At 41.6% G+C, this 21,481-nt stretch overlaps 1 protein-coding gene across 4 annotated transcripts in view; it reads left to right on the forward strand.

Moving 5' to 3' along the window:
* Positions 1-20,296, forward strand: part of CCDC149 (coiled-coil domain containing 149) — an 87,836-nt gene extending 67,540 nt beyond the window's left edge. For 3 of the 4 annotated variants that reach the window (XM_053257497.1, XM_053257495.1, XM_053257498.1), the window contains exons 11-13: positions 1,769-1,801; positions 6,660-6,764; positions 12,545-20,296. In XM_053257497.1, coding sequence (XP_053113472.1) covers positions 1,769-1,801; positions 6,660-6,764; positions 12,545-13,113 — 707 coding nt within the window. In that variant the 3' untranslated portion in view covers positions 13,114-20,296. The remainder of the gene's footprint in view (positions 1-1,768; positions 1,802-6,659; positions 6,765-12,544) is intronic. The other variant, XM_053257496.1, reaches the window with a different exon arrangement.
* Positions 20,297-21,481: the final 1,185 nt, after the last annotated feature.

Below are 21,481 nucleotides of genomic sequence, written 5' to 3' on the forward strand. Positions count from 1 at the left end.
GGCAACCTTGGCTCTCCAGCTGTTGTTGAACCACAACTCCTATTATCTGCAACCACACTAAGAGTTGTAGTTCAACAACAACTAGAGAGCGAAGGTTGCCTAACCTTGGTTGCACCATATGACTACACACATTGCCACCGCAAATAATGTTTTGCTACTGTACCACATTGGGACAATTAGATACAGTATTTCTTATAACTTATTACAAGGGGAATAATCTCCTGTGGAATAATCTCAGAGTGCCACTTCTATCCCAGATTGGCATCATCCTTGTATATAAATCCCATGTCCCCACAGTTGTAGATTTCAACCCAGGTTGTCTTAATACTGAGCCCTCTTGCTTCCTGTGCAATCAGCCCTCTTGTTGTCATGGCATGCTTGCCAGTATGAGCTCTGTCCTTTAAGGCTGCCAAATAGTATCTAAATACTCAGCCAAAGGCCAGTCGCTGTTGATCAGACCCCATAAAGCCCTTGCCTCTGAACTTGCTTGTCAGTCTATGAAACTCATCTGTTGTGTGAGAACATTGCCTAAGGGTCCACTACTTATTCTTAATGACTGCTATAGATTTTATCCCTGCCTTGTTTTGATTGCACACCTGCCTCTGGACCCTTTGATCCTGTATGGTTCTTCTAGACCCCTGTCCAGTTTTGACTCTGCACCTGCTTCTTGACTGCTGACTTGAAATTTGACCCTTGCCTGAAGTGAAACCATGGTTCAGCATGCTGAGCCAAACCCTGCTCCAAGGTATGTCTGTGTCTTGAGAATTACCAGTGGGAGCTGCTTCCTGCGTTGGAAGCAGAGAGGCTGGAGAGATGGGTAAAATACCTTGGACAGCTTTGTAGAGACATAGAACTTAATTTCAGTGACTGACATCCAGACTAACTTTACACTAGTGCGACTAACAAAGATGCATCCATGCAAGAAGGACCATAGCTGAGCCGATACTCAGAACTACTCAGTCTCTTGTGCTTTTGGCCCACTAACACAAGTGTTGTGCTTGCACAGCAAGAATAGCAGACAGCTTTGCATCATTCCCTGCAATATATATATAGATGGAGGAAGAATATGAATACGATGGTTATTTATATGCCGCTTTTCAACAATAGATCCCAAAGCAGTTTACATAGATATTTATAAATAAGATGGCTCCCTGTCCCCAAAGGGCTCACAATCTAAAAAAGAAACATAAGATAGACATCAGCAACAGTCACTGGAGGGATGTTATGCTGGGGATGGATAGGGCCAGTTGCTCTCCCCCCTGCTCAGTAAAGAGAATCACCACTTTTAAAAGGTGCCTCTTTGCTCAGTTAGCAGGGGAAGAGGTTTCATAGGAAGAGACACACCACAAGTTGCTCAAGCACACCTTGTTGTACCAGTGCAACACTAGTCTGGAACACAAGCAGCCTACTTAGCAGAACTAGCTATTGCAACATACTTGCACTAGACCAGCATTAGTCTGCATGTCAACCACTGAATGAGAACCATTATCTGTGAATTCACTTCAAACCATCATTTCATATTTCAGTTTGCAGTCAATTTTTAACCTAGGCCAACACATGTTGCTGGTCACACTCTTAATTTGGTCTTCTGTTCTGAGCAGTTCATGATCAGCTAAACTTTTGGCCTTTTAAAAGAGAACAATAGTAAACGTCAGAATGATAAGACAGAATATCTTGCGCTATTATTTCTCTGTTTAGACATCAAATTAATATTTATATAATAATAACTGTTTTCTTTCCTTCCTTTTTTTTTTCTTGCTGCCTGAAGGCCTGAGCTACAATGTCTCAGTGGGATTTGGGAGTAGGTTCTGCTTGACATATGTATTTTTAGTAACTAATCTTAGCGGTGCATTAAATATTGTCACTGCATGTAAATACATGGAAATGTTATCTGAATGTTTTTTATATCTGTCAGATTAAGATGTTCATCTGAGTAAGTTAGATAGCCCCAAGAGAAATGGAGATCTCTGTGTAAAATTATTTTAATTGGGGGAAATGGTAATAAGGAAGGATGCGAAATAGTTCTTTATTTAATAATTGTAAGTTGTACAGAATGATGTGAATTTTAACCTTTTCATTTTTTAAAAAAACAAGATAAGCAATATCAAGATTTCGCCTCCCTCACCCCAGCTTGGAAATTATGAGTGGGAATAGCATCCAGGTAGTTACTAGAGCATTGCTATCCAGTTTCTGTCCCACACAATCAAGTATAATGATACATATAGTCATAGATGTTGATAGTTTATAATAAAGATTGTGGACTTACCTACACCCCAGAGTTAAATTGCTTTAATAGTTAATAGTGGAGCTCTGCTCTTAGAGCTTTTGCATGTTTCCCTTGACACCAGGATATAATCACAATGATATCCCGATGGCAACTTTGCTGCCACCACAACCTGCCGTAGTGTCCTCATGGAGTGTCATCGTCATGCTGCAAGTAGCCACATTCCTGGGTCTCTGCTGGTGCGGCAAGACTGCCCATAATGATGGTGCAGTCAGTTTCTAAGTGTTTGTGATAGAGGGATGGCAAAGTCATCATGAAGATGTCATTTTTGATTAATTCAATTAATTCTGCAACTCAAACCACTTAATTTATAACTTTAAGTAGGCACCCAAATACTGTTCCAGCTATTTGGTTGGTGTATGAGACATGCTAAGGAAGAACATAGATGGAAACTGAAAAAAAGGACACGCTTGTATGCAGTCCTTTGGACAAGACCTATTTACATTTCTTGTTTGTTTTTAAAAGATTCATTGATTTATTTCTACTCTTCTTTTTTCCATTTGTTAAATCTTTCATTGTCCATCTTAATTACCAGATTTTCTCAGTTTACAAAGGAAAGGTGCATGTAAAAAGGATGAATATCTCCTTGTTAGCCTTTTGGGACCCGAGTCTGCAGGTTTTCTTCATCAAATTTTCCTCCACATTCACAACAGTTTTCCTTCAGCTTTCTGCTGAGGTTAGCAAAACACAGTGTTATGCACTAAAGAAATGCAAAATCGATGCAAAAAATGAACAACAAAGCACCAACCGCTCACCCTTGGAGGGGAGCAGCATTCAGATATGGCCTCTGGTGCAGAGTGTAGCTGCTTTCCATAGGGCTGGGCTAATATGAAAGCCCATGCTGAGGCTCTGTCCTGCACCAATAGTGCTCCATTTTGCGGGGAGGAGTGGCACTCATGAAGGGGACATACTATGGCATAGGCTCATCACAAGTACTCCGCCACTGAGGGAAGAAGCTCAGGGGCGTATCTATAATTGAACGAAAGGGTTCAAAGAACACGGGCCCCCAGCTCCTGAGGGCCCTCTAGGTCCACCCCTCCCTATTTTCTTCATTATCTCCCTCACTCTGGGAGGCTGCCAGAGAGAGTGCTGAACACGAGCCTCCTCTCCCCTAGCTACACCCCTGAAGAAGCTACTTTGTGTCCATTCCTAAGCCACTGGAGTAATGTAGGGACATGATGTGTGGGAGACTAGTCTTTGCTTTGAAGCCTTTGCTTTGAAGCTGTGTAGATATGGAAACAATCAGTACATCAAGCATGCATAATGGCATCTGGATGCTATTTAAAAGAAATGTCCAGCTTTTCCTGCTGACCACTTCTCTGCGCAAAGCCACCCACCCAACTGCTTCCCCCTCTGCAGGATTCCTTTTTCATGCTGAGGTTCCAAGTTCATCAGAGCTTTTGTTAGATGGGTTTATGATGAAACATAGTTAGTCCTTCAAATTGGCAGAACTAGTCTATCTACTTGTTTTTCCCTGAGAAATGTCCCTATTTCACTGACTTCTAACAACTTTTCCTTATGCCAAGATAAATTTCCCTCTGTCAGTGCATATTGTTTGGGACAGGACTGCAATTTCTGCTCATGATTAAATGTCCATGGAATCTTCTGCTTTTCACTGTGTCACTACACAGTGTTGATTTTATTATTTTGATAGCTGCAACAAGAGGGAGCTATTAGGTCTAGAGTAGAAATAGGCCACCCTTTTAATACTGATAAGGCCAAAAAGCCATTAGACAGTATTCTTGACTTGTCCTAAGCTAGTGCCTACAGGACCATTTTGATAAACACTTAGTTGTTTCTCTATCAGAAGACTTGTAGCTATGTTTTCAGAGGTGACTCATGATGGGTTTTGAACTTTGGAAGGAGACAAGGAGTGGATTTTCAGAGGCCAGATGCTGAGAAAATGGTTCCTTAAGGGTGTGTTGAGCTAGAAGCACCAAGTTCCTAATTTTAAGTTGGAAATCTTGGCCTGAACAAATGCCAAAGAAATGCTCTACAAAAATGTGGAGTGGTCTATGTAATTTTGCAGATATTTCTAATTGATTGTACACAGGATCAAAAAAACATGTAGCAGTAATATAATAGTAATTTTTGTATCCTGCTTTTCCTGTAACTCCATTTATCTCCATAATCGTTACAACAGTTCTAAAAGGTAGAGTAGCATTCTTCATATATTATAGGTAGGAAGTAGAATTGAGAGAGAGTGAAGCTTTTTCTAAACCTACCCCGTGAGTTCATGGATGAGCTAAGATTTGAACTTGCAGTATGTAGCTTATGCACTTAACCATCTACCATGCACCAGTAGCTTGAGCTTGCTCATCTGTCTTGTGGTTGTCAGATATTCATGATTCATCAAAATGATTTTGGTACACACACCTAAATCACATATCTAAAAATGCTTATTTGAAGTGACGATTACAGTAAAAGATTTCCAAAACAGACTGATCCTGCAAAGATTTCTTCCTTTTTCTAGCTTACTGGGAATACAATCCTGCTTCTTAGGGCCTCTTCTGATGTAACGGGTTGTGCTCACTGATTTGCTTTTTAAAAGTGATCCTGGGAGTACATAGAAATAGAAGTTGTACATTGGAGATATGCCTTTGGGGGGTGGGGGGCAATTCTTTTTGAAGCCAAATCCTAGATTTAGAGAGAATCTTGTAGGCCATGTAGTCTAGGACTGGCCCAAGGACTTTTGGCGCCCCAGGAAAATCCTTGCTGCTGTCACCCCCCTTTTTCCCCCCTTTGGCACCATGACAATTTTTTTACCACCACTGCCTCCTCTCCCTCCTTCTCTGCCATTGCCAGAACAGCTGACTAGTGAGCAGGCCAGAGAAGAAGAGGAGGCGCAACAGCAGGGGGTACAGGATGGAGCTTATGTGGCCACCCCCTGGCTGCTCTGGCTACTGGCCGTTCCTGCTTCTGGCAGGAAGAGTGGGAGGGAGGAGGAGAAGAGGTGCGGCAGGTTTATAGAGCTGACAGCAGACTCACCAGCTTTTCTGGCCATGTGAGTGGCCAAAGAAGCCAGTGAGCTGGATGGCAGCCACGTCCTGCACCTGTCACCATGCCTCTTCTCCTCTGGCCCACCTGCTCTTCCTGCTTCTGATTGGGAGCTGGAAGCAGGAAAAGCGAGTGAGCAGCCAGATGAGAAGAGGAGGAGGCAGGAGCAGTGGGGAAGACGGGCACCTTGCCCAACACCCCATCCCAGTGCCTGCACTCACCACTTTGGCAAGGAGTGTGGCAGGGTCCGTGTGGAGTGTGGTGGTACTTGGGCAAAATGGTGTTTCACACAGGCTGCCGTGCCAGGCAGTCACCTAATTGGCCTAACGGGCAGGCCGGCCCTGACTTAATCCATTCCCCCTGCTTGATATTTATTTATTGATTTGGTTTTATTTTATTTTATTTTATTTTATTTTTATACCACCCTTCCAAAATGGCTCAGGGTGGTTTGTAATTGCAGGAAACCCAGAGCTAGATAGCTATCTAGCCTCCACTTGAAGACCTCCAGTAAGGGGAGCCCAGGGCCCTCTTAGATAATTGGTTCCATTGTCATACTTCTCTTATTGTTAAGAAGTTTCTCCTATCATTAAGAAGTTTCTCCTAAAGCCCCTGGTGGAGCCCCTGGTGGTGCAGTGGTAAAACTGCCGCCCTGTAACTAGAAGGTTACAAGTTCGATCCTGACCAGGGGCTCAAGGTTGACTCAGCCTTCCATCCTTCCGAGGTCGGTAAAATGAGTACCCAGAATGTTGGGGGCCATGTGCTAAATCATTGTAAACCGCTTAGAGAGCTCCGGCTGTAAAGCGGTATATAAATGTAAGTGCTATTGCTATTGCTATTGCTATTGCTAAAGTTCCATCTATGGTCTACAACTGGAATAAAAATAAGTCTAGGATCCATCTCTTGCATCTATCCTGGAAATGTCCAATGGGTAATTTACAGTATCCCTTAAAAGGAAATGGGAAAACAAAAATTTTAAGTAGGAAGAAGATCTGAGTAGCTGAATTTGAAACTGGATTTGAATTTGAATTTGTGTTTGTGTTTGCTCCTATTTTGGCCAATGACATACATATCTCAATGTATTTTGCCCCTTTTGCGCTCCTTCCAATAAATTTTTTCCTGGTGATGCTACTGAATAATTGTTACATGTTTGATTTGATAAATTTATTAGTAATTTTGTTTTGTTTTGTTTTTTGTTTGCTTATAGCATAGTTTTTTCTGCTGTAGACAAGAGTTGTTGAAACAAGAGTTTCAGAACATTTTGTTTTGGAATGTAATATATGACTTTTTATTAAAAGTAGGTTCCCTGTTTAAAATTTCACATTAGAAAACATTCCTATGGTGTTGCTGAGTTAATGCTTCCATGCTCTCTAAATTTTAGGTGGCAAGGATACCATAACTTTTAATGACCCTGCTCTTCCAGTTATCCAGAGGTCTCGGTCACCATTGCTAACTTTCACTGATAATCTACAGCAGGAGAAAGAAGGTAAGAAACTGGGGTCATAGGGAGAACATAGTGTAGGTTGGTGTCTCCCTTATGCTCTGTAGCAGAGGATGAAGATTCAGTAGTTCAGAGCTGATCAACACCGTCTCCTTTTTTGCATGACCAGGGTAACATGGGAAGCAAGCTCTAGGCCTTGTGGAAAGAGCCCGTGCTGCTTCTCCTCCCCCTACCACCATTGCCCCTTCCAGAAACTGGGGTAGCACTTGCATGGGAATGAGCTGCAGTATCACCCTCCCATGTGCCTCCGATTTCTCATGGTACTCTGATAGTGCAAGGAGATGGGTTGCAGTAGCTGTTATGCTGCCAGGGGCCAATTATGCAGAATTGCATGGCAAACTGAGGCTGTGGATTTCACTACAAAGAAACCTAGGTTTCTAATAGATTTCACTAAACAGACTGGGAGTGGGGAGTCATACTTTTAATCCTTCCCTATGCTGGAAGATTTCTCTGCATCTAGTGAAGCTACCACATCAGGAAGAAAGATTTAGTGTAGTCTTCTCTCTGAAGTCGTTTACTACATGCAAAGGATTTTTCATCATAGGGAACATTCAAAGATATGATTCCTCACTGGGTCTGAAGTGGTACATTCCAGTACACTATCACTCATTCTGTGTAATCTATAAAAAGGCTGTCAATTAAATTCATCATTACTCAAGAGGAGTGGATTAGGTCAGAACAAACAATAATTTATCACGTTCTCTCTTTGGACTGGAGAAGAATAACAGTGAGGTATAAATAACTAGGGAAATGCCTGACATTATATGACAGGTGGGATATTATGAAGGGGAACCTGTATATCACAGGTACCCATGTGAAAATGTCTTCCTCACTTAGCAAATGCAAATATTAAGTGCTAAGGCACACTAGTGTCTTGCAGAGCTTTTTATGTTTCCTAACAGTAAACCAGTTCACAATTATAGCCGCAATACACCAAGCCCTGTTATATGTTTACAAGTGGAGGGTGTATATCTTTTCCCCAGGCAGTACTACTTGTACCTGAATGCTGACTGATTTTTAGACTGAAAGGATAGTGAAAGATCATGCCCTTCTGGATCTGGAGAATTAGGTGTGTGTTTTTCAAAAGCTTTTCTCAGTTACAGCTTTGTCAGTGATCTACAGCCCAGCTCTTTTAATGCTAAATAGCACTTAGCATTGGGCCAGTCTGGGCAGTAATTTGCACCATCTGGGGTAGCACTTGCATGGGAATGAGCGACAATATGACCCTCCCATGTGCTCTGCCAGTCAGTCAGTCTTTATTATGGTCACAGACCTGCACAAAAACGTAACATCTTCCAAAACAATGAAGAATATCAACATTAAGGAAGAAAAACTACAGTAATGGCAATACTGCCACATACAAAGACCAAAGTAGATATCTTAAAACATCCCATGTATCCTGGGTTTCTAATGCTATTCTGATAGCATGGAGTGTGCACATCCTTGCCCCCACCCCCAGTCTGCAGGGGCACCTCTCCCTAATTGCATGGGGGAGACATGGTTTGTCCAAACAATTTCTAGCATGTGTCGAGGGGCAATTGGGACAAATTGAATTAGGAAGAGGCACATATCCATATTGTGTGTGGTGGGCCAGGGGGACAGAGTATCATCCCAACTGCCTGTGTCATGAAAACAGTAGTTTCTGTGATTCATAACTGGAAGAAATTTATTTTATTAGCATCCTGCTTTTTGACTGGCATCCTCAAAGCACCTCAGACTTTCTTAAAATACTAGTTTTGTTAAAACGGTTATGTTTTAAACAGTAAAACCATTAGCAAAAATATGGATCAATGAGGAAATGTATTGGGGGGAGAGGTGAACAGGTTTAAAAACAGATTTTAAAGCACTAAAAATCAAAATCAAAACAAAAAATAAAGAGAAACACTCTGTTGGATGGCATTGAATAGGTGCTGAGGTGGCAGAGAAGTAAGACTTCTTCACTGCCATTGTTATCACAGAATAGGCCCTGTACTGACCTTTTACTTGTGCTTGGTCAGAATTGGTCTGTCTTCTGCCATTTGCACTCTAGTCCTCATCCTTTACATTTAATTGAAAACAATGGAGATGATCTGCTTCCATGCAGTCAGAGAAGATTAGGTGCAATCATGTCAGTCACCTTCATTACAGAGGTCAGTCAGGGTGTCGACAAGACCATCAGAACATTAGTAAGAAAATCCCCCAGAGATATCAAAAAACCATCTGGATCCTTAAGGTGTCTGATGGTGGGCCATCCTAATGGGTCCTCCATCTCTGCAAAAGGTTAGGCTACCTTTATTCTAAAGCTAACCAGGCACAACAAGCAAACCATTTCATCCACTCCCAGGCCAATACTCTTTTACCCAGAACAGAACTCCATGCTAACAACATTATAAGGGTATTCACATGACTGGACAGACAGACAGGCTGGGGAAAGCTGTGCAAAGCATACCCCGCCCCCCAGTACAAGCCCACATTGGTGTGAAGCATGGACTGCACTCCCACACAATCCACGCTGCTGCATGCAGCATAGATCTCTGGAGGTCAAGATGTGTGATCTCGGCCTCCATGTATCCTACAATGCACTGTGTGATGAGAGTGGTGCATTGGGGAATACCCCTGTGAGATGGGCGCTCTAGGTGCCTGTCTCTGTGTGTGCTCAGGCTATAAGCTGTCCGACCACATACATGATCCTGGCAGCCGGGTTAAGGGCATGCCCGCAGTGCCGGATAACATCTGACTGCAAGGTTGATCTGATTCCATGCACACACATTGGTCAGCTGGGCTTTCCACCGCTCCAGTGGAAAAAGCATCATAGTTTGAAGTAGCCTATTAACCATTCTATCATAAAAGATTGCATTTTATCATAAAAGCAACCTAATCTCAATTATCTAGCAGGCTCTGGGGACAAATTAACAAGTAAGCAAACTTCTCTCTCCAGACCTTGCAGCCATTTCTGAATCTGCTCTGGAGGTCCCCCATCTATCTTGAAAGCATTTGAATCAGTTGTAATCAAGGCTATTTATATATTACACACAAACATTGTACCAAGAAAATGGGAAATTCAGCATTTTAAAATATGAATATGTGGTTATTTTTCTTAAGGCTGTGAGTTTGCATGCTCTATATTTAGCTATATAGCACCGTCCACATCCATACTGTGTACAAAGAATTAGAGGACAAGTCCTTGCCCTGTGAGACTTACCATCGATATTCAGCACATGAGAAACAGAGACAGGGGAATAAAATGGGGGTGGGGAAGAATTTGTGAATATTTCAGTTACACATACTTGAGCTTTTTTACAGAAGGGAGTGAGGACTAAGGCATTGTGCCAAAGGCTATGTGGAAATGGTAGCTTTTAAGAAGGGATCTGAAGGAAGTAAGAGGAGAAATTGTGCAGGCATTCTGGGAGGCAATTCCAAGTATAGGGGAAGCAACAAAGAAAGAGTGCAGATGTTCGGGACAGGACAGTTTGAACAGCTGAGAGTGGTAGACCTGGAAGAGTGAAGGTCACAGATCAGGATTGTAATGGATTATCAGACGTTAGAAATAATGAAGGATGTGGTCATGGAAGGTAAGGACAAAGAGCTTGTGCTGGACCTGGGAGTGGACAGGAAGCCATTGAAACGATTTGAGTAGATGATGGTGAATGCTTTTATCAGCAGAGTGCTGAATGGAAGTGAGGACATAAAGATGAGCCAGTGGAAGATTAACAAGGAGGAGGTTACAGTGGTTAAGGCAAGAAATAACCAAGGTATAAACTAGAGTTTTTGCTAAGCAGCAGGGAGGAAAGGCTATATTCTTGTGATATTAGTAAAGGGAGAAGTAACACAATTTGGCGACAAACTGAATATGGGGAACAGTGAGTGAGGAATCAAAAATAAGAGCAAGACTTTAAGCCTTTTCAACAATGCAGATGGTGATATTGTCAATGGACAAGAAGAGAGTACAAGGAGGGGAATTTTTTTGGCAGCATGGTTTGGCAAGAGTGGTAATAGGGAATAGAAGGGTAATAGACATGCAGAAAGAGGAACTAATGGGCCACAACTCAGTGGTAGAGTATATGCTTTGCATGCAGAAAGTCTTAGTCCCTGATAACTCCCACTAAAAGATCTCAGGTGGGAGGACTTGAGAACCAGAATGGTCACTGCCAGATAGGAATAGATCGTATCAAGAGCCATTGGTCTGACTCCATATAAGGCAGCTTAATAATGATTTGCTTGATCCAGCCAAGCTTTTTTAAAAAGTTCAGTAAAATAGTTGAACATGGGTCTTCAAAGTGTTTAGTCTTCATTGGTTCATATAGAACTAACTGTAGTAGGCTTGAGGATAAAAATGGATCTTACAGTTTGTGCACATATTAAGTTCAGGAATGCTCCATGTATTTACATATGAACTGTACACTAATATGCAGAAGTGTGCAAGCATGTGCTCATGTGTTGCAATTCCACAGACATGCAGAGAAAGCACTGAATCTGGTCTTGGATACATAATTCACCTTTCTCTGAATTATGTTCTTATGAACACCTTACGACCACAGAGCCATGTGGTTTTCTTGGTAGAATACAGGAGTGGTTTACCATTGCCTTCTCCCGGGAAACACATCCGTGGGGATTCGAACCAACAGCCTCCTGCTTTCTAGACAGGTTGCTTCCTCACTGTGTAGCAGTATAATATCCCTTGCTATCCTTTACTTATTATTTTTTAAATAACTCTGTAGTGCAGTTAGCATTTCCAGTGGGAAATAAAGTTTCCTTATTTTCTTCCTTAATTTCTTGTCTTTTTGTTTTTGTTTCTCACTTTTTCTCCTGCCCATTTCCCAGTTTCATTTGCCCCCAAATATTAGAAATATAATAGTTAATGGTGACCATACTAATTAATACTCAGGAGGGTTCAGATATCTTTACTTCAGACTCTCTCCAGAATGTTTAATTTTTTAAAAAACTGTGTGTTATGAATTAATGAGCTGGAATCAGCTCCATGTTTTGTTTTCTATAATTGACTGCCCTAATATTAGGGCTAGTTTGTTCTGTAGCATAGACATGTGGGATCCCTCCATACTTTCTTTCAGACTTCTTCCCATGCTGTTCAGGTAATAGGCAAAACTAATTATTTGCTTCCTTACTACCTAACTGGAATTCGGTCAAACATAGGTTATCATTTATGAAGCTGAGGAACCACATCATTGGTCCCTTCACATGTGGTTCATAGAATAGCTTTAGAGAAGCCACATGGAAGCAGTTCCTCTGACAACTGTGAGTAATGAACAAACTGAATCTTACTAGACTGAAAATTGAACAGAAGGTTCCATGGTGGAACATGAGCTATTTATTAGAGTCAAGAATTCTGAGCTGTTGCACTCTGACTCTTTAGAACTGACTCTTTAGAACTCTTTAGACTCTTTAGAACTGCAAGGGCAGCAATAAGAGAGGAAGCATGAGTGACTTGAACTTCTTCCTTGGTCATTTTTGAGTATTGTCTGATGAGGGGAGGCCTGCAGATTTCCATGGGGAAATGCACTCTCTCTATCCCTGCATCCCTTGTGGATGCGATGCAGAATAATTGTGAAGGAAGAAAGTGCCAGACTCTTGCTCTTTCACTTTCTGCTTCCTTCAGATGTCTGAAGCAGCTCTGGCCATTTCTGAAAAGGATATTCTTCATGAGGACTGACCACAAGATAATTTATTGTGTGCAATTTGTATGTACAAATTTCTTGTTCAGCTCCAAGATCTGGAAACTGTGCTTTGTATCCTCAGAATTATGTTCCTGTCCCATTTTTCTCCACTAGGAGAACAAACAAGGGAATTGGAGGGAAAGTGTACTATTAAAACTGAATTGGCACTTCCAGAGGAAATGGCTGCAGTTTCTGATGATTCCCACACAAATCAAAACAGTGGTAAAACAACCAATTATTTTCATTCATCATTACCCCTGTTGCCTTCTGAGGAAGATGATGTAAATAGGTTTGGGAATGAAATCATTACGCTGACAGAAGAACAGGCAGCTGTGGAACTGGAAGGAAGCAGAGCAGAATGCCTGACAAAGAGCCAGACTGCAGGTCAGCCAGATCTCAGCAGCTTATCTGAAGGAGAGTCCCCTTTGTCCAGCCCCCATCCCTTTGATTCCATAGAACCATCCAACCTAGAGAACAGACACACAAGTGAAAAGCAAGCTCCAGAAGAAGACACTGCAACCTCAGAAAGTGACACTGAGAATGGTAGTGACAAAAAAGATGAAAATGGTGGACTGCTGGACATGAAAGGCGATGGAGAACCTTCAACTCCAGACTTAAGTCACCTTCCAGATGATACCTCTGAAACTGTGAGGGACAACCCACCTGAACAGAGTGTACTGTGAATATTTTAACTATAGCATTTGTTTTGATGAAGGAATGTGTTACCAATTTTCAGACTTCTTCCATGTGCCTCCTTGTATGATGGCCATAAATATAGAGGCAAAGCAGTAAATTCAAAGCTGTCCTATGAAACTATCCTGTCCTGTCGTGTGTTAACATCAGATTAACCTAGTGTTCTATTTAAAACTTCTTTTCCTGATCAACATTTACGTAGGTTTGTTTTTAAAAACTAAAACTAAAGGATCAGGATTAAAATGATATCTTGCAAAATTTTGGCCTCTTATTTGCCATAATTAACATTACTAGATAGAGTGACATAGTTTAGAATAATGGTACTCAGCACCACATCATTATGCATTAACATGTCAGCTCTCTCTGTCTCTTTCGTATGTATATTTTTGGCACAGTGCCTGCTTGAATGTATCTTAATGTCAGGAGGAGAGGGAAAGTGTTCTGGGTTTGGTTAAACAGCATCTGAAAGCATAAAATGCAGAGACTCCACTGAGCAAGTTCTTTGTTTCTCTGATTTCTTTCTTTTTCTTGGCTTAAATATATAACAGCAAATTGTCTTTATAAAACAAGTCACTCTACATTCACAGTCTTTGACCACATGTGAAAAATCTTGACTTCCAAAGCTTTCCTTTCTCTCTGTTATACTCTAATTCTTGAATGAGCTTTTTCTAGTAAGGATGGAGGCATGTGTATGTGTATGTTGTGGGTAACAAGGGATGTTCTGGCTTTCCTGGCCATGTGTGTGTGTAGCTTCTTCCTCCCCCACCGTTGTCCCATGCCTTACCAGCCTGCACTTTCCCTCCTTGCATATTGCGATTTCTCTGTTTTCCCACTTCTTATCTGCTGTGTACCTGCTGTTCTGGGAACCTCAAATCTTGACTTCCTATAGCTCTTTGTTCCTCTAGTCTTGTTTTGGATAGTATCAGATAGAGTTCATATATTTTAGAAATGGAAGTTGAGCTCTTTTCACAGGGCTGTCCTTAGAGAGCCCTGGTGGGGTGCGGGGCCCAGGGCAAATCAGCCAGGGCGGGGGGCCTTTTCCAGTCAATACTAATGGAGGTTAAAAGAGTGGGGCCTGGGGCGGTCACCCTGCTTGCCATGCCCTAAGGACAGCCCTGTCTTTTCATGTCAAGATGACCTCTTTTGAGCCTGAGGAGGAGGAATTGGAAACTGGGTGCCTTCTCTGTTTTTGTTTGAACAATATTAAACTTGAAGTGTGTGCTTGTGAAGAAAGAAGATAAAATTTTCTTTCCCTTGTGAGCCATGAATCTTGTGGTTAGTGGTTGAAATTGCTCTTTTTCTTAGCAATTTCCCCTTTTAAATGTATTCCCGCAATAGCAATCAATTAGCTTTCAGTGGAAGAGAATCTTGAGGGCCTCCTGAGCCTGCAGAGCTGAGCTCTGATCATGCTGAAATGTTGTTTTCTGGTTCCTGGTAGAGAATGGCTGAAGAATATTTATTGTGGATATTTTGCAGCTGTTTGAACTAAAAGGAGGACTGCTTTCTGGATCATTCCCCCTGCCCCCCCCCCCCCCCGCCCCAGTTGGGAAACAATCTCAGCAGCTGTGGAGTTTGTCTGGGCCTGCAGCCGTAGAGGCAATTTTCCTGCTGGCTTGGGAACCTAATTGCCTGTAAATGTTCATTTCTCACTCCTAGAACTTAAAACCAATTGGAGAGAGGATTAATCCAGATTTAACAATGCTGCTCTTAAGAAGGGGGAAATCCTTCCTATATTGAGCCCTTATTTGACAAAATAAATATCTGCCAGCTGCACATTATTATAGTCTGCTTGTCAGCAGCTTCATATTGGGAACAGTGGCAGACCCAACAGTTTGGGTCTGAGTTAGCTAGCAGGTGTTGACTATGAGCAAGCTAGCTAGCAGGTGTTGACTATGAGCAAAGGACAGAGTGAATAAGAAAGTCCTGCCTTACGGAAGCCTAAAAAGAGCATCCATATAACCTGTAAGAACATAAGAAAAGCCTTGCTGCATCCTGTTCAGCATCCTGCCTCATCCTGTGATCAACCATGTGCATCTGGAAAGCCTGCATGTGAGGAAAAGAGGACAACTTTCCCCTCCTGCTGGTGTGTCCTAGCATCTGGTGTTCAGGGGCATGCCTACTCTGATCCTGATGCAAGTCATATAGCTATGAAGTCTGGTGGTCATCGATATCCCCATTCTCCATGAATCTGTCTAACCCCTTTTTAAAGTAATCTAGATTGGTGACCATCACCACATCTGGCGGCAGCAAATTCCATAGTTTTACATGTTTTATAAAGAAGTACTTCATTGTGTCTCTCTTGTATCTTCTAGCATTTAACTTCAACAGATGACCATGGGTTCTAATATTATGAGACAGAGGAAAAACTCTTTCGCCACTTTATCCACATCATACATAATTTTATACATCTTTCTCATGTCCCAACCCCAGTTACCCACCTTATTTCTAGGTTTAAAATGTCCAAACATTGTACAGGAGAACCTCATTATCCACAGATTCATCATCCACAGATTTGTCTATCTGCAGTTGGGTAAGAGACAACTGACCTCAGCATATGCATTGTGGGGTGGGGGGAACACATCAGCCTTGCTTATCCATGGGTCAGGGGGTGGCCAGAAATGACCGTGGTCATTTCTGGCTGCCATTTTGTTTGGCTCTGTTCCGGACACAAAATGGCTCCATTCAAAGGGAAAAGGGGGTGGGGGGGAGACTGTGATTTTAGGTCGACTTTTGCGGGCACAGCACAACTTGGGGGGGAGCAGCAAAGCATGGTAAGGAGCTCCCCCACGTTTCCCCTGGAAATATGGCCAATTTTCAGCTATTTTTATCAAATTTTGAGCCGACCTGGAACCTAACCCCCGTGATGCCATTGCCCTAATGCTTCGATATTTGCGGTTTTGGTATCCCAGGCTGCAGTCGAGAATGGAACCCCCATGAATATCGAAGTCATCCTGTAATCTTTATTCATAGGGAAGTTGCTCCAACCCCCTGACCATTGTTGCATGTTATATTCAACACATGGACAATCTGTGTACTGTGTGTACGCATAATTATTCATACATTATGTCAATACATGTACAACAGTAATACACTTCCTGTCTCTGCCCTGCATATGCAGGGGCCTGTACCCAAGTTCTGTTTTAAAACGAGTCAATCGCACAAAAACATGTACATGTGTACAGACACTTGTACACACGTGCAATAATGTCTGACTAGGCTTATGTGTCCAGAAGCTTCCAGCTGGCTGGCTGTAGCAGCTATTAGTTTTAACAGGTGAGTCAGTCAGAGAGTCCCTGTGCCAGCGCTCTCTTTATACCACTTGCTCAGTTACTCATACTCTGGCAACACAAGGATTTTTCTTGTGATGGAATAAGGGAGTCAGTGTGAGGAGGAAAAGGCTGAAATGAGAGGCTCTTTTGGCTGGCTGTAACACCTGTCAGAACCAACAGGTACTACGACAAGCAGGTGGCTTCTGACTATATGGAGGTTCTTTTTAGGCTTAAGTTTTATGAGAAAGTTCTGTATGTGCAGAACAAATTATGGTATTCTCAACACAGGAAGCTTGCATGCAAGTCTGTCTTTGCTTTTTCCATATGCTCCATTGCTGTATGCAGGTAATACAAGAATTTCCTGTGTAATATTCCTTTAATATTCTCTTGGTCTTGAACATTGCGTCATATTGTTGTTTGCACTCACCCTTCTTGAGCAGCACTGGTTTATTCTAAATTAAATGATTTTGTCTCCTGCATTAATAAAAGAAAGTTGAACCATTTATTAGCTTGCATAATTTCATTCCTCATAGTGCAGTACGGATGGAGCGGGGAGGATTACGTTATCTCTTAAATTTGTGGTACTGTTGCTTTTATTGATAGAGCAGCTGACAATGTTATCGACTTGGCACAGTGTTTGTGTTTTTATTGGTAAAATAACAGATAGCCTTATTGTCTCGATTTGTTGTTATAGGAATGACAAAACTGATACAGTGGGAAGAGTAATGAATATGCACCAAACTCATGAATATGAAGTTCTAGAATTTTGCTGATCATAAATAAGACATTTCACATCCCAATGTTCATTTCAAGATGTATATTTCTTTCTGGTTTTGTCACAGCCTGATAAGGACTGCAGCTAATGCTGATGAAGTTCTAGTATAGAAATGTAGTTGTGAAGAAAGGGCAGCTTTGAGACCATGCCAGGAATAGCCAGTGTTTCGCACTGCTTTGAACTATGGAATTAAGGTTGTCATTTGCAATTTTTTATGTGAAGTCTGTTTGGGAGTCCAGTGGTGTTAATAACAATTTTTTCATTTGAGCTCAGTGGCTTCAGTTCAGTTGGAAAGACGCTAAGATCTAGATACACTAAATGAAGGTCCTATATATGACTAGGACCGGGGAGACCCGAGTTCAAATCCCCATTCAGCCATGGGTGACTAGCTGGGTGACTCTGGGCCAGTCACTTCTCTCTCAGCCTAACCTACTTCACAGGGTTGTTGTGAAAAAGAAACTCAAGTATGTAGTACACCGCTCTGGGCTCCTTGGAGGAAGAGCGGGATATAAATGTAAAAATAATAATAATAATAATAATAATATGCGAAAGGAAACACAAGCCAGAACCAGGTCAGATCTAAAATATTCATAAAGAAGCATCTAGATATTAAAGTAATTGTGGCAGGCATGGTGCTTTCAAAAAGTATAACTTGGTCCCTATGGTCTAAACTTAAGTTATGCAAAGAGCAGGGAGTGATTCAGTGACCAGTTATCCTGGTGTAGCCCTTTAACTTCCTTGTGACTATGCCAGTGTAAGCTGTCCCTTAACATCCCAGCTATTATCCAAATCCACTGAAAACATATTTCCCTGTATTTTCTTCCACTGTAGTCACATGTAAATCAGCGTAACCATGTGTAATAATTATTTCCCTGTATCTGGGGTTCTAGTTATTTGAATGCTATGAAAATTCTGTCAGGTCATTCAGTTATACAATCTAATTTGGTGGCATGGGTGTTTGGGGAGACAAAGAGAGGAAGTTCCCCCACTATGCATTGAGCCAGTCCCATTGAATTCAATGGAGCTTCCTTCCAGGTAAATGGGTATAGGACTGCAGCTTTTATCCCCCTCCCATAGAAAATGTCCTGTCTAGTTGGGTGGTACCCATGCATGGTAGCTGAACTGCTGTAAACTAACTCCCATTGAGACTATTTCTCTCTTCCCTTGCCACTCCAGTTATTCTTGTGCATACATTCTTTTTGTTCCAGTGTTTTCCTTAAGCTTTGAAAGACCAAACCATATTTTAAAGAGATACAGGATTCCACCTCCACCCCACCCCCCATAATATCTAACACAGATGATGACATCATGCTATAAATCTTCCTGTTGCTGCCAATCTGTGATGTGATGTGAAGAGGGGGTGGGGAAATGTGCATCACAAAGACTTCATATCACATGTTGCGTTGTAATTCGCCCGACAAGAAAGAGAAGGCAAAGAGACATGAAGCAGCAACAGCTCCATTACACCTGTAGTTTGGCCTAGGCTTAAGTATCAACTTCACTGGCATGTGCTTTCCTGTATGTTTGTAATACTTTCACAGATTATGATATTACAACTATCTTAATTCAGGACCCCATAAATAGTAATGATAAATAAAAGTTTTCTTCAGTTTCAAGAAATAATAAAATGTCAATAGTGAAAAAGACTGATAAATTGCATACATAGTGTTTCTGATATGTAAGCACTTTTGATCATGGAAGTACATCACAGTGGATCATATGGGGCAATATAGCAGCAGGGTTGATTCTCACCAGCTGAGTTAACCAGGTACAGCAACCAGGTGTGGATCCCTACTCTGTGTTGTCCCCCAATTGCACCCCTTTATTTACTTCCATGTGGGTCCATTCATTCCTACATGAGGGGAAAGTGACACATAGGGACACAGGTATGGTGAGAGTAAAACCTACTCTCTGATTTTGATAGTGGGTTTCCTGGACACTATCAGTCACAGTGACCACACAGGGTTTTTTTTACTACCTGTCATAATGATGGGCATTGTGAGAGTAGACATCTAAAATCCAGTTCCCAAGGTCCCTAGTGTGACCAAGAAATTGAACCCAGGATTCCAAATGGCTCTCCTTGAGTTATCTGGAACAAAGGAAACAGAATCAATCTGAAACACATTGGGCAGTGGACTTGCCCCTTTCAAAACACTGAAGTTGCTAGAGGACAGTTTAACCCCCACATGAATGGTGTCTGGCTGCCTCCCTTTACTTTCTCCTATATAGGCAAATAGTTTAGGAAACTGAAAGCATAGTACTTGGGGACAAAATCTATTCACTAACTTGGTCCCCATGCAGTGCAAGGTGTCTCTGTGAACATAAGAGACCTCAGGCGTCCTTGCAACATGCAGGCCCTCCCTGTTACAGGGAGGAATTCTGCTTTTGACTGCTAACTTGTTCATATAAACACTATCCACAGAGATGTATATTGGAGGGGGGGTACACAAACTGTGGTAAATCAAATGTTTCTTTTTAAAAGTAGTATTGCCTTTTGTAACTTAAATAAGGAGAGGGGTAACCATGGCACATAAAGGCCTTTCCTCTCCCACCCTCCCCACACCCTGGGACTTTAAAGCATGCCACTCTTTGTTTTTTATTTTATCTGTGTTGGAGACTGGTGAGTTTTCAGAAATTCAGATTCCTTTCACAAGCTGAGATTTTTCTTTAAAGCATTTTCTTTTACTAGCATTATCTTACAGCTTCCCTTGCATCCATCTGCGAAAACCAATGAACACTGCAAAGTGGAAAAACCAAATGTTACATTTTAAGGATCTTGTGTTTAAAGAAGTATTTGATGAATCTTTCTACTGTGCATATGTTAGATGGTCATAAAGAAGCATCTTTTTTGTAGCAGAAGCTATTTCTTTTGTGATGGAAACTAGTTTTATGCATTGGGCAATTTTGTATAATGTATCAGAAGTTCTTTTAACCCCTGTACTCAGGAATGTATTAATAAATTAAGTGGGGAACATTTTGTAACATTCATCTGTTGATTATTAATTTCCTTTAAATGTATTTTATATTTATTTGCAGGCTTTGCTTTTTTTGCAACCCTGTCATCAAGTAAAATCACATATATATTTTTGTCAGCTGTAATAAAGAAATTTCCTAATATATTTATCTATACATTGTGTTGTCTTTTGATTTATTTTCATAAGCTGTGATACATTTAATCTGTTATGCCAGTTAGTATTAAACTGTAGTTCAGAGACCACCAGCACTTCCTGATGCCCTTTTAAATTATTTCTGAGACCATAGTGGCTGACATGCCACACAGCCTTACGAGGGCAGAGCAAGATCTTCATCCTTGCAAGCTTTCAGGAAATGAACTGAGTGTGAGGCTTGCTGAACAATGCAGGGCAGGAGGAAGCTATTTCACCTCTCTCCCCTCTCCGCAAAAGGCCTTTTCGTGGCCAGGAGCCAAAAAGGGTTTTTGTAGGGAGGGGAGAGAAGTAAAAAGTGTTCTTCACTTTTCACTTCTGATTAAAAGAAGTGAAACTTGAATCCCCCTTCACATTGCATTGTGAAGCAAGCTCTGTGTGTAGTTGGTTTCCTGGCTGCTCACAAGAATGAAGCTCTTGCTCCACCATCTAAACCCCGTGTGGCATATTGTCAACCAGTGAAAATGGCAGGGCGGGGGGGTGGGGGTATAAGCCATATATTCCTTTTGATGTTTCCACTACAAGCTGAAGAGGCATCCCAATTTTCAGTTGCCACCCCTGCCCCTGATGGTTTTGGGGGACATACTTTCCCCTCATATTAGCTTATACAGCTTTATTAGGTTGTGGCCACAGAGGATATGGGCAGTAGTGGGGTTTTCATTTGGAAGTCGTCTAAGCATCTTCTCATAGGGTGTCTACACGTTAGAAAATATGGTGGCTAGCAAAGGACAAGTAAACCAGAATAGTTTAAGAAGCACAGTCATATGTATTTACCATATTTGCTTCAAAAACAAAACGTGGGGGAGTTCATTGCACCAAAGACAACAGCAAAACTCCAGCTGATTTTTTAGCTCATAGATTTTACCCTCTGAACTTTGCAATTGACCTGGTTGCACCCCATACTACATATTTCTGAAACATTTTTTCAGATTTGTGAAAACAAATTTAAAGTGACAAAATCTTGCTCTGTTTTACTCTTTTTGTATAATGAACAACTAAGTGCCAATGCTCTACTTGTGCAGCAAAGTTCATAGCCTTTTTTTTAAACTCCCAAAAGCATATAGAATGTGTTCCCCACCCCACACCTATCTACATTGTGCAAACGGGATTACACAATTTGACCAGATGTGCATCAAATAGCAAGCTTCTC

This window comes from Hemicordylus capensis, chromosome 5, assembly GCF_027244095.1.
Source record: "Hemicordylus capensis ecotype Gifberg chromosome 5, rHemCap1.1.pri, whole genome shotgun sequence".
Taxonomy (NCBI): domain Eukaryota; kingdom Metazoa; phylum Chordata; class Lepidosauria; order Squamata; family Cordylidae; genus Hemicordylus; species Hemicordylus capensis.